The 13,004-nt window shown below is 47.3% G+C and overlaps 1 protein-coding gene across 1 annotated transcript in view; it reads left to right on the top strand.

The window, feature by feature from the left end:
• Window positions 1-13,004, top strand: part of NEMP2 (nuclear envelope integral membrane protein 2) — a 25,383-nt gene that overhangs the window by 2,039 nt on the left and 10,340 nt on the right. The window contains exons 2-6 of the mRNA XM_045296547.1: window positions 6,871-7,012; window positions 8,291-8,522; window positions 8,657-8,729; window positions 9,803-9,896; window positions 11,885-11,999. Coding sequence (XP_045152482.1) covers window positions 6,871-7,012; window positions 8,291-8,522; window positions 8,657-8,729; window positions 9,803-9,896; window positions 11,885-11,999 — 656 coding nt within the window. The remainder of the gene's footprint in view (window positions 1-6,870; window positions 7,013-8,290; window positions 8,523-8,656; window positions 8,730-9,802; window positions 9,897-11,884; window positions 12,000-13,004) is intronic.

Genomic DNA, 13,004 nt, shown 5'->3' with positions numbered 1-13,004 from the left:
CAACAGTTATAAATCAAACGGAGGAAATGGCAGTCCAGTGTAATATGTGGTATTATTCTGTTCAAATCTAATCTGAATATTTTTTCCCATATCTGAAAGCCATCTAAGGTTAAGTTTTCAGGAGGAACATTGCTGAAATATTTTAATGTGGAAGGCTGTTGAAGACCTGCTAAGATTTGAGAAGTGTTTGCGCTTTTTATTTTTAGCATGCTCGAGAAGTAGGTTTAAGTACTACCTGCGCTTTTCTGAAGTTTTGACTGAATATTTTTACCTTGTGTCTGACTAATGCATTTAGGAAAGCTAATAAGTGACAAAAGCACTACAAAGGAGTGATTTTAAATTCAGTTTGTTAATTAAAGTAGGTGACATACAGCTGTCCCTTTTTAATATATGATATCCAGAAATCATGAGGTGAAAATTAGATGAATTGGGTATTTATAAATTGAGTAGTCATTAAAATGAATAAAGGGGTTTCACAGGCTAAGGTTACCTGACTCAACCCTTCTGGTAGTACAGCTCGTTAATGCCTCCTGTATTCATTTTAGCAGTTTGGACACAACTGTCTAGAAATAGACTCTCCTCCAGAAGTCACATTTAGGGAAAGAGTCCCGAGAACCTGGTGAAGTCTACAGAGCATTAGGAAGGAGATGCAAATCCTACGGCTGAGAAAACCACCATGTTGGGCTGATTATAATAAGGATGACATTTAGATCTTCCTGAATTCTTGGGAATCGAGATGAGCTGGGATAATCCCCACTTGCAGCTCTTTCTCCTGGTCTGCAACAGATTTGAGGACATGGAGAGTGTGTTAATCCTGGTAGACTAGAGAAACAAATCCAGAGACACTCATGTGTGTAAGAGAGAACTGTATATCAAAGAGCAATTATATATTAAGAAAACATCCCAGCCCAGTCCAGATCAAGTCCTTAAGTCTGATACTACCCCATATGTCAATACTAGTCCATAAATTCCTCTTGAGGCTCAGGTAACACATGAAATGATACTGAATGCAGGAAGATCCCAGGCCAGTGGGTGGAAAGTCTTGTGGATCCAGTGGTGGTGGAAGCATCTCAGCTGTGGTGTGGGTCTCCACGTGGCTCCTCCAGCTCCAGGAATCTGGCTCCATCAGTGTAACTCTGTGTGGTTTGTCAAGAGGAATGTCTCACAGGGAGAGTAACAGAGCATGTATCTGGTCTCCAGTAAGCTATTGATCACTGTTTTATCTCCAAATGAGGTCATCAAGCAGCGACCTGATCGCTACACTCCACCCCTTTTCAAGTTGACAGGAGATTATGTAACTGCCACAGACATCTAGGGCAGCCATCAGTGTGGGGACCCATTAACGTCTCAATTGGAGGAAGTACCACTCCCTAGGCAAGTATCATTCTTTTCTGATCAATGGAATGGCTATTACTTCCTTTTCAACAATTCTGTTTGGTTTTCCGGGTTGCATTCAAAGGAGCTCATGTTTGTGGTGCTGTCGGGTAAGCAGTGGGACTGTTAACCACAAAGCCGGCAGTTCAAACCCACCAGTTGCTCTGCAGGAGAAAGACGAAGCTCTCTGCTCCCATAGAGATTTATAGCTCTGGAAACTCAATGGCAGTGGGGGGGTACGTCCCTCACTAGGAGGGCCCATCCTCTCTCAATCAGCTGGCGAAGGCTGGGGTGCAGGAGTACATGAAACTTGTGCATGTGTGAGCAGCCGCCTAACTTTGTCAGCGGTTCAGTCGGATAATAGAGTTGTAAATAAACATCAAACTGGCTACATTTTCTATTTTCCACCCTCAGGTAGAGATAGAGGAGGTAGAACCTGAATCATGAAATGTCCCTGGAAGATTGCTGGAGGCGCGGCCTAGCAGATAACACTTTTACCAGCAATCTAAGAGGGCGGTCTCTCAGCAGGCAGTAGGCTTGCCACGAGTCACTGTGTCATGCCTGGTCTAACGAGTCTGTGGCTCAGGGTTCACATGAGCTCACTTGGAGTTCATGGGCTCGTGGCGTCTTGTGGTTCTGAGTTTCTAGCCCCTTGGATATTTGGGCATTTTCTGTGTGTGGGAGGGTTGGTTGAAGAGCAGGAAAGAGGTGATAAGAGTGGAGGGCAGCCAGAGGATACCAGGACATGCTGACCCCTTGTCTGTGATACCACGTATGTTGTGTAAATTCTACATCAACCCCCCCCCCCCCACTCCCTCCAAAAAACTCCAGAGGCCACGCTGAGGAATTCCAGTGGGGAATGCTGTTAGAAATACATTTCTGATAGTATTTCTTATTTCTATAGGCAGATTCTGAACAGCCTACATTCATTTGTACTTTCAGGTTGAAGACCAAGGTGAAATTAAGAGCAAATTCATTTCTTCTAATCGGTGGGTCACTGACCCAGAATACATTATTTACCATTTAAGTACAAAACATAAACAATTTTGAGGGAGTCACCTCTTTCTTTCCCCTACTTGCTCTACCTGATGAGGAGACGGAAGAAGGTCTGGGGGTGTTGTGGGTTATAACTCTCCACCTTGAATTAAGGGCCCACCGATTGTGGGGTGAGGCCAAGGGGTAGGTGGAGCCTCTGGTTCTAGAATAGCCCTGTGCTGGCTGCCGTGAGCTCTGTAGAGGAGGTGGCCATAAGCAGGGACCGCAGGGGGTGCCCTGTGACATCAGGTTGTCTCAGAGGGAGGGCCAGAGGGCACCCCCCTTTAAGGAGCGAACTGGCACTGCTGAGGCTCTGGGAAAGATGGGCCAGGCTTTCACACACTGGTCTCAAATTACAAGACACACCAATATTCAGTTCAGTGTCTCTTAAATCCTGGGTCTACGGCAATGAGCTCATGGTCCCTGACTTCAGGGGAGACAGGATATAAGCTTATAATTACATATAAATGATATGATGAAAAATCAAACAGTAGCAAGAAAAGGAGTGAAGATAGTTGGGGTGTGCTATTTTAGCTAGTGGGGTCCAAGGAAGCCTTCCTGGGAAGGTGACGCTTGAGCAAAGACATAAATTATCAGAAGGAACTGGCTCTGCCAAGATCTGGGGGAAGCGAGCTGCAAGCCAAGAAAACAGCAAGTCTGGGGACGTGCAGCGGGGGTGGGCTTGGCACCCTGAGGGGGAGCTGGAAGGTTGGCGTGACTGGAGCAGCAGTGGGAGGGATGTGTAGGGGAGGAGACCCCGGTGGGACGCGGGACCCTTAGCAGAGAGCGTGGGTCTTATTTGGCCTGTGAGGGGAAGTCACTGGAGGGTGTTGAGCAGGTTCTTAGGGGCTCCTTGTGTTATGAGTTGAGCTGCACACACAAAGTCGGCAGTTCTAATCTAACAGCCTCTGTGGGAGAAAACCGAGGCTTTCTGCGCCCATAAAGATTTCTAACTTGGAAACCCAGGGGCGCAAGTCTGCTCGGCCCCGCGGAGTTGCGCTGAGTCAGAATAGGCTCGATGGCAGCGAGCTTCGTTTGATTTTGAGTCAACTCGGACTCAGGAAGACCTCCCTCAGGTGTGTCCCTGTCTAACCGTGTCCCACAGGGTGGCTCTTCAGTGGCTGATGTTTTGGAAGTCGGTTTCCAGGCCTTCTTTTGAAGGGCCTCTCAGTGGACTCAAACCTCCAACCTTTGGGTTAACAGCCTAGCACATTGACAGTTTGCAGCCAGGGACTCCTTCCAGAAAGTCCAAGTGCAGGATGACTTGGACAACAGAGAAGCCCTTAGTCCTGGCTTCAAATGCTTGCGCTATGTCTACTTAGATCCGATCACCTTGCTCTTAAGAGCTCTCGCTACGAACTGACTTAGGAGAGCAGATGGAGAAAACTTCATGTCAAGACAGCATTCACCTGCAAAGCTCAGACCTCACAATGAGGACATCTCCTCAGGCCACTAGCATTATGGGAATTGATCCAAGTTGTTGAAGCCATGAAGCCAACCTACTAGGAGAGGGATTGCGAGGACAGCCAAGAGCTGCTGAAGCATCGTGTGCTCTATACAGTAACCCTGAAAACAGCTGACAGGAAGTAATAGCGCATCCTTCTGAGAACTCCAACTGCTGGGGCCTGGGGCCCTCGAGCTTGTCACGTTCCCTCCCTCTCCCTTCTGGAGGGCCATAGAGCATTCTCAACATCACCCCCCCCCCCCTCAGCGTCTGCAACTTTAGTCCTGGTTCCTGCTGAGAGACTCCATGGGAGGCCACGTGAAGGCAGAACATGGGATACCCGAAGGCCAGTCAGGAGGGTTTGTTCTAGTCCTATCTCTGCTGCTCACCCTCCGAGGGCTTCTCATGGGTTTTAATATGTTCTAGTCCGCTGGCTTACAGTCTTCCAGGTCTTACACTGCCGGCTAAGACATTCATCTTTTCTACAGTTTGCTGCCAACCCCTTTATGTCCCTGGAATGGCCTTTCCTTGTCAAGCCCTTGGAAGGGGCTCTTGGGCATCTGGGCTCTACTTCAGACTACATTTCACCAGCAGCGGCTTGGCCTTTTGCAGCACCGATCCCACCTCCTCCTTCGGGCTCCTGTGTGAACATGCAAAAGCCTGCAGGGATGCATCTCTAGACTCCTGTATTTGACAGAGGTCCTCCACAGCTTCTTTCTAACCCTTTTTCTATTTGGGGAGACCTGCTTCTTAACCTGCCTTCTTATGTAAGGGCACTTCAAAAAGTCCCTGGAGAAAGTCCATGATCTATTTCTCTTTTTCCCCATGAATGTTTTAAAGCCACCACCCCCATCCGCCAGTCTTTTCATCTGACTTCCCAACTCTGCAAATGTGAATCTAGAGATAAACGTGTACGCGCTTCCCCACAATGTGAAGTCGAGAGTAAAAGCTCAGGCAGCTTTACAGTGGGATGTGCTATGTCCTCGTGGACATTTCCCTGAGTGCCCTGGCTCTCAGGAAGTCCGTGGCATTTCAGAAGGTGGAGGGTATGTCCCTGACATCCTTGCCCTGGGTCTCTCTTTGCTCTTTCTTCAACTTGATGCTAAAGATAAGCGTAGGCAGGACAGGGAGCTTCCTGCGCTTCCTCGGTGTCGTTTCTTCAGTGGGTGTCATGGTTCAGGAGTTATTGCTGGCCACCCAGTCCTTCTCCAGTGTTCGTGTTGCAGTTTTGTGTAAGGCACGTTCCTTCATGTGTCCACAGTGGTGCTCCATCCCTCTTTCCCGCTTGACAGGTGTGGTGGCGAACAAGCATCCTGGATCCAGAAGGACATAGGACTTACATCTGATTAATTCCAAATTTGAATACAGGGATGGACACAGAGTAAAACGAACCTCCAACGTTTATAATTTTCTTGGGGTGTTTGTCGTCTCTACTTTCTGTACTATGTAACACATCTCTTTTGTTCCTCTAGATATTGTATTGTGTTGTGATCTCTTGATTGTATGAGTGTCTATTATAACACATACTAAATGCATTTCTATCGCCAATCACATTTCCTCTGACCTGCAGGCCTCACCATCTTCCCTTATCCCTCCAACCAGAAATTAGCCAGTTCCCAGCCAACCGCATCTGCCCTTTCCCTTCATCAGTTTGTTCCTCCCGCCCCACCCCCAAGTACAGGCCCTCACCGTCTGACCACTCACCAGAAACCTCCATGACATCTCCTGGTCTCCCTCATCTAAACACTCTGTGAAGCCTGCCGATTCCGCTTCCCGAACACACTGCCGCCAAGTCCATTTGGACTCACAGTGACCCGACAGGCCAGAGTTGAACCGCTCTCTTGGGTTTCCGAGAGACGATATCTATTTAGGGAAGCAGCCTGCCCCGGCTGCTATCACAACGTGGCTGAGAGGCTCCACCTGCCTGTTGATTAGCAGTGCAGTGTTTTTCCCCCTCCACACCTGTTCTCCTGTCCTTCATTTCTTCCTTCCCGATCCTCGCTGCTTTAGTTCGTGTCTTCCTTAGATGGCTTTCGCGCCTCCTTAGTGGTCTGCTTTCAGTCTTCCTCCCATCCAGTATTTCACACTGCTTAGGAAAAGCCCTTTCCAAAGCACAAATGGACTTCTGGCATTTCCTCGTTGAGCTGATTATTAGGCCCTGTTCCCGCAGCCCCATTGCCGCCCTTCCCTCCCCTGCTCTGGCTGCAGAAGCTGACCTCTGTGGGTTGGGTCCCCTGGACTGCTTTGCTCTCTAGCTTCCAGTTGGGTTTGCCCAATGCGAGCCACCAGCAGGAGAGTAGGAGAGAGAGCTTGAGGTTCCAATACCCTGCCTTGCTGTTCCAGGGAACTCCTGCTGTGGCTGTATTCCACTCGATGATCATTCTTTAGCGCCAGTAGCATCAGGTCCTCCTCTTGGTGTTTCAGGCCAGCCATGTTCAAGAATTTCTACTTTTGCTGGTACCTGGGAACCTCATCCCACCTGCCCACATCTGCACTGAACCCTTTCACTGAAGCCCTTTTGAGTGTCAGTAGTTTCCTGCCGAGACGCCAACACTAACTAAAATCCTTCCGTGCTTTGCCTTCCGATGAAGTTGGCCGCTTACCGTGCTCGCCTCCGGTGTTGGGGTGCGCTCCTACAGTATCTCCCCTCCATCTTTATGACTGGCTGACCTAACAGGCTTTGTCCTATCGCCGTGGTTCTGCACACACATCCCACCCCCACCGATCTCCATCTCGTTGCCTCCTGCTTCCCTTTCTGTGCTCTGTTCACGTGTCAGCCTTTCTGGAAGCTGCCCTCCCTGCTTTGCCTCCACTCCAGGACAGACGAGGCCCTGCCTGCAGCATTCTGACAGTGCTTTTTAGGCATCATGAGTATTGACACTGCACTGTCCGCCTCCTGCTAGTTTGGAAAGACAGAAGGCCTATAATTGCTACGTAGAAGAAGTTGGCATGGACCTCTAAGATGCTACCATTATCCCTGTGAATAAAAAAAAAGCCTGGACAATTTAATATTTAAGAAATGCATTTGTTTTCCATCTTTCAGCTCCAAGGTGCAAAGCTTTGAAGGAAATGGATTTAATTAAGAGCTCTGAATCAGACTGTTACTGCTTCCATCAAAATACCCAAATGAAGTGGACCTCCCTATGGTCTACTGTCCAGGTAAGGGACGACTTTTAAGTCGGTCGGAGGGAGCAGGGAATTACAAAGAACTCTTTCAAGAATAGGAAGTAGGTCTTGTATGACGTGGAGCTGGGCGTCAGCTTGACAGCTGATGTAAGGAGGAGGCACGGTGGAGGAAGGTCCTCTGGGTCACAATGAGCCACATCAACTCGTGGCAGTGGTGTGCGGGTGGGAGGAGCCCTGGGAGCTCTGTGCTGAAGTGCTCAGCTACTGACCGAACAGCAGTCTCTGCCAGCTGCTCTGTGGGAGAAAGAGGTGGCAGTCTGCTTCCGGGAAAGTGACACCCTTGGAAGGCTTTCATGGCAATTCTACTCTCTTGTAGGGTCCCCGTGAATTAGAACCGGCTCAGCGGCAAGGAGTTGGGGGTTTTGTGGTTTTTTTCTTTTGTCTAAGAGGGGCCATTAATGCTCTATACCCTTCATTAGCCCCTCCCAAACCAGTTCAAATAATATACAGCATGCTGCTGTTCAAACACAACTCAAGAGAATGCCCAGCCTTCTATGTCCAGAATAATTGCCGTCCCGCGTAGAAACGTTGGCGTTACCTGTGATCTCAAGTGGCCAGACAACAGTTGCTTTTAGTTGCCTAGTACTTTCCTTCACTGAACATTCCACAAATATAGATTGAGTATCTCCTGGGCCTTCGGAACGGTTCCAGGCACTTAGGATACATCCATGAACAAAACAAATCCCTGGATGTTTATATTCTCAGAGGGAGAGAGGGACAAATAAAAAACCATACCTGTGATAGAGAAGAAAATTGCAAACCTAGTTTTTATTGAGAGGGTGCCGTTTGGGAAGGAGTTCAAGGAAGCGCGGAGTGACCCCAGAGAAGGGTCTGGGAGAAGAGATCTCTAGGCTGAGGGAGTAGCTAGAGCCTTGCGTCCTGACGGCACCCGATGTTCGTTTGGTGAAAATAAACTACTGAAGATACAGATCGGTTTGCCCGCATTTGCTTTCTGTCTCATTGTTTTCCACATGTCCCTTGGCCACAGTCACTTGCTAGAAGAGTTAGTCAAATCAACCACCATCCAGAGGAGGAAACATTCACTTTCACACGCATCTGTAGTCCAGAGTGTGAGTGGTCCTAGGCACAGGTCTATAGGGCCCATCCCTGGGGTCAGACCATTACCAAGTGCATCTGAGCATTCTTGATTCAGCCCATCCTGGTCCCGTCACTTCTCTGCCTGTGCTGTTAAGAACCGTATTAAAGAGTGCTACTTTTGGACTTACAGACTTGTCTGTTCTTCTTCTGTAGGTAAAGATTACCAGCCCAGGCTTGCTGCATATTGTATATATCACAGGAAGGCATAATTGCCAGTATCCAGAAACCATTATATCTTTTATCAAATGTGCGTTTCAAAACTTCTGGGCAGCAAGGGAGGCGCATGAGGTATCCATCATCGTCCATCCATATGGACAGACCATGTGTTTCTCTGTGAAGCCTGTCACCAAAACGCTTATCTATACACTAAGAGTGAGTCAAAACTGTAAGTCAGTTCGTATGCTACTTGATGTTCTTGATTCATTTTATTCTGGGGTGTCAGTTCAATCAGTTGACTTTTCTTTCTGTCACCACATTGACATAAAATCTTCTGTTTGTTTGTTTTTTCTTTTGCCCCAGTGATGGATTTCAATCTCTTCCTCCTGTTTGTGGCTGGCCTGCTCCTCTTCTTTTATGCAAAGACCTTAAGTCAGTAAGTATGAATTCTCGCTTTCTTAATGTTGTGCAGCAAAAGTTGTGCCGCACGTTTTCTGCCTCACACTCCTCGCATTTGTAGTTCTCAGTTCCAGCCCCTTGCCATAGGTTTGGCGGACAATAGGTCTGAAGATAGTGCTTGAAGACCTTTAAAACAGTAACAGTTATAGTATGATATGCCTATGTTGAAATCATCCTCCTGCATGATTTCATTTGATCTATTGGCACACCTTCCTTGATTTGATCTGATCATGACAACGGTGTGAGCTCTGTGTGACTGTTGTCATTTATCACTGAAAACCCCAGCATCCGTGACCACACCACTATTGCTGCCAGGGCCAAGATTTGTACTCTGGTCTTCTGGTGCCAGATGCCTTGCTCTTTCCATTGCAGTAAAGCCCTTCCCTAGTGGTGTGGCTCGACAGCAGGAGATGGAATTGAACAAATAGCTGATAAATACATGATGCTCTTACCTGGCTTTCAGTTTCTCATTGGACAAAGAGTCTCTTTTCCCAGTATTTTATCTCTTAGCTTGCTCACATTAGTCAGTGCCCAACATTTGCTAGCTATTCATAACATGATCCGTTTTTTCATTTTCCCCAGAATGTAATCAAGTGTGTTTCTTGCCATCCATGGTCTTCCCAAACCCACAGTGTTTACATAGCATGAGGAGAAAGCTTAGAATCAGAGATGCTGGGCTGCTGAATCCTCCTAACTCAGACACGAACTTTGGGAAGGTCTTTGGCTTCTCAATGCCTTGCTGTCCTCCTCCGTAAAATTCACACCTGGACAGCGGTGTCACGGGGTTGTTGTGAATGCATGGGAAGCTACCAGCGAGAGCCTGCTACACCAGACAGCTGCTCAGTGAGTATTGTTGAAGAAAGACGCGAACTCGGCCATTCTGTTTTGAGTTAGTGGCAAGCTATTTACCATAAATTCCAAGGTTATGATGAAAAATGCCTTGGCTCTTGGAAGTTGCCATCTGAGTTCACGGTGCCTGAATATGCTTGATGGCTCCTGTCATCAGTGCTGCAGGGGCTCCAGAAAGCTTTTGTCTGCTCGTCTTCACAGAAGCCCTCTGTTCTATTACATCTCGGGGACACTGCTGGGCCTTCTGATGACATCTGTGTTTGTCCTGCTGTTGGCAAAAAGGTTCATCCCCAAGGTGAGCATCTTATGTGCAAATGAATAAAGAAAAACCCATGAGTTTATAAACCTGAAAAACCGATGACCATCACTTTGCTTTGATGGGGTAGCTCCTAATCTAAGCTACGAGAGTAAGTTAAAAAAAAATCGTGTTACAAAATCATCGAAATCCTTATGAAGCAAAAATCTCAAAATGTGAAGCTCCTGGTTCTCAACACATCCCCCATCCAAATGTGTGCACACTGGAAGGTGGAGTATCCACCTCTCTAACCCCACCCTGCAATTTACCTCCGGTCAAAACAGCAGCTTGGGCCTCCTCGAGGGACCCAAATCCTGTTCCTTTTCAATGTTCTTTCAGTTTTGAGACTCAACAAAGCCTGCAGCAGCAACATCAGGCCTGTAGGCTGGAAAGGGTAAGGTTTCCCAGTGAAATTCTCATAAGACAGCCCGTACTGCCCTGGAAGATGAGCTGAGTGCTGCTCTGTTGGCCTTTTTCTCATCGATGCACTTTGCCATTTGATTACAACTTTTGTATAATTAGCTCTCATGCTTCTTCCATGTCCCGGGAAAAAATCTATCAAGATTCCCCTTGGAATTTCCCAAAAGGTCCCAAAAACGACCTTCTGAGCTGACCTCTCTGCCTTGAATTTAGCTGGCTCAGCAGATTGCCTGGAAAGACACTATTTTTATTGGACCTCTTTTTTTTTTAAAGGCATCCCAATGAGACTAAAAGGAGCCCTGGTGGCCTAGTGGTTAATTATGGGGCTTCAATCCACAAGGTTGGCGATTCGAAACTACCAACAGCTCCAAGAGAGAAAGGCAGGGCTTTCTACTCCTGTGAAAGGTTACAGTCTCCGAGACCCACAGGGGCAGCTCTGTTGCCCTATCGGGCCACTATGGATCAGTATGGATCAATGGCAGAGAGTTTGGTTTGGGTTTAAAGCAAGACATGACTGAGAAAACGTCAGCAGCTGATGGCTATTGAGATGTGTTTACGCATGTTTTGTTTGGCATCCACCCAACCGGGAGCGCTAGTACCAGTGCTTTTTAACTTACCTTCATCTCTTCCTTCGGTATGGACACTCACTTTACGTGTACCTTTTTCTAAAGAGTGTTTTATTTCTTCGTAAATGTAGACTAACGAAGTATTAAATTTTGCTGATCACTGTTTTTTTGAGACATTTTTATTTTCTAGAGAGTGTGTTTTTAAGGAGCCTGCTGGTGCAGTGGGTTCAGTGCTGGGCTGCTAACTGAAAGATTGGTGGTTTGACCTCGCCAGCTGTCTGGGCAAGAAGATGTGGCAGCCTGCTCCCATACAGATGGACAGCCCAGAACCCCCGTGGAGCAGTTCAACTCTGTCCTATGGGGTCATGGAGTGGGACCGGACTCAGGGGCAATGGGTTTCGTGGGACAAAACGTGTTCTTGCTGAAGAGTGATGGGTTGTTTCTGGGCCGAGTGAAAATTGCTCTTATCTTGGCCGAGCTTAAGCGTTGCCTGACACCGAATCATCAGGGCCTTAAAGGACACATCTAGGGAATCGTTCGTTCTCTGAAACACCTTTGATAAACTAATGCTGTGCCTTTAGTGGAGGTAAATACATATTGATCCAGGATGATAATGCTGCTGTTACTCTGAGCAAGACTTGCAGCCCAGCGATCTGCTGCGGGGAATGTGATCTTGAGAGCAGGGCTTTGCCCATGTTCCTGCAGACGAGGGTCACCTGGGGAGCGTGTGGCAATGCATGTTCCCGCTCAGCAGTCAGGAGTGGCCCCTGAGTGTGTGTGCCAACCACGCCCCCAGCTGCTGGGCCATGCTGCTGCTTAGCAACCACACCTGAAGCAGTGAGACAAATGGGTAGCTCAAGACAGTTCAGACTGACATCAGTCCATTCACTTTGGTATGAAAGTTTTTACAAGGCCTTGAGTTGTTTACTTCAATTCTGATGAGAGTGAATGAACCAAATATATATAAATATGTGTATATCATTTGTTTTCTTCCATGCACAGTATAGCACGTTTGGGGCTCTAATGGTTGGTTGTTGGTTTGCTTCAATTTACATTTTAAGCCAATGGACGGAAGAGCTGAAGTGGCTGTGGTCTGAGAGCAGACTATATTTATTAGGTAGGTAACTTTTTAAGCATGTCTTCAATTTGGGTAGAGTGGAAAGTGCAATTTGGGGCATTCCTCCTCCAGCATCTCAATTTTCAGAAGTGCTTTTAAAAATAAATACTTTACTGACTGGATTCTCAAACCTGATGATATCAGTTCATTTTGATCTCCTCTGAGACATTATCCTCAGACTTCTTTCTCAGTCCATGATACCTGTGATCAAAAGGACCAAAGGCGATGTGTTCCTTGTGACTGAATACAGTTCAGCTCCAACCACATCCAATTTGTCCAAAAAAAATCTCGGAAATTTGGCTCTTTTCTCCCCTTCTGTGTGAGAAGTGAGAAATGGCAAATGAAAGCTTGACTTTTCAAAAATATGAGGTTGTGAAGAAGCCTTACCTTCTCCTTTCTCGTATGATAAAAGCAACCCCCCAACTCATCACCATCAAATCAATTCTGACTCATTGGATCCCTGTAGGAGAGTATAGAGCTGCCCTGTGAGCTTCTGAAGCTGTACGTCTTTCCAGGAGTAGAAAGCCACCTCTCTTTGAAACCATAACCACTCCTTTCTCTGTTCTCTCTTCTCAACACAGCGCCCTGCTAAGGAGACCAGGGTAGTTGTCCTGGGGCCCACTTTCTGGCTTTCTCAGATGACTGCTTTGTGGTATCATTGAACTTTTCCTCTTTCCCCTCCAAACACATTCGGTGTCAGGCTTGCTTAGCGAGAACATGACCACCTGTGATGCATAAGATCCCTGATGGCCTGCAATTCACTTCACGTTGGGTCACAGTGGCACGCATTCTCCCCAGCATTAGTCAGACTGAGACTGAACACTGGGTTAAGGGGAGACAGCCTGAGCCCTCATTCTAAAATTACACTTTCCTTTTATGACTAGAAAGTGAAATAAGAAATAAGGCCAGAGCTCCACTCAAGTACTCCCTCAACACAAGAATACTTTCTTCTATTAAATTGGCATTCTATGATGCTCACCTTCCCGACACAACCGCTGAAGACAA

Source organism: Echinops telfairi, unplaced genomic scaffold, assembly GCF_000313985.2.
Source record: "Echinops telfairi isolate 266 unplaced genomic scaffold, ASM31398v2 ScPeMD7_3;HRSCAF=10, whole genome shotgun sequence".
NCBI lineage: Eukaryota > Metazoa > Chordata > Mammalia > Afrosoricida > Tenrecidae > Echinops > Echinops telfairi.
This window is presented reverse-complemented; position numbering and strand designations above follow the sequence as displayed.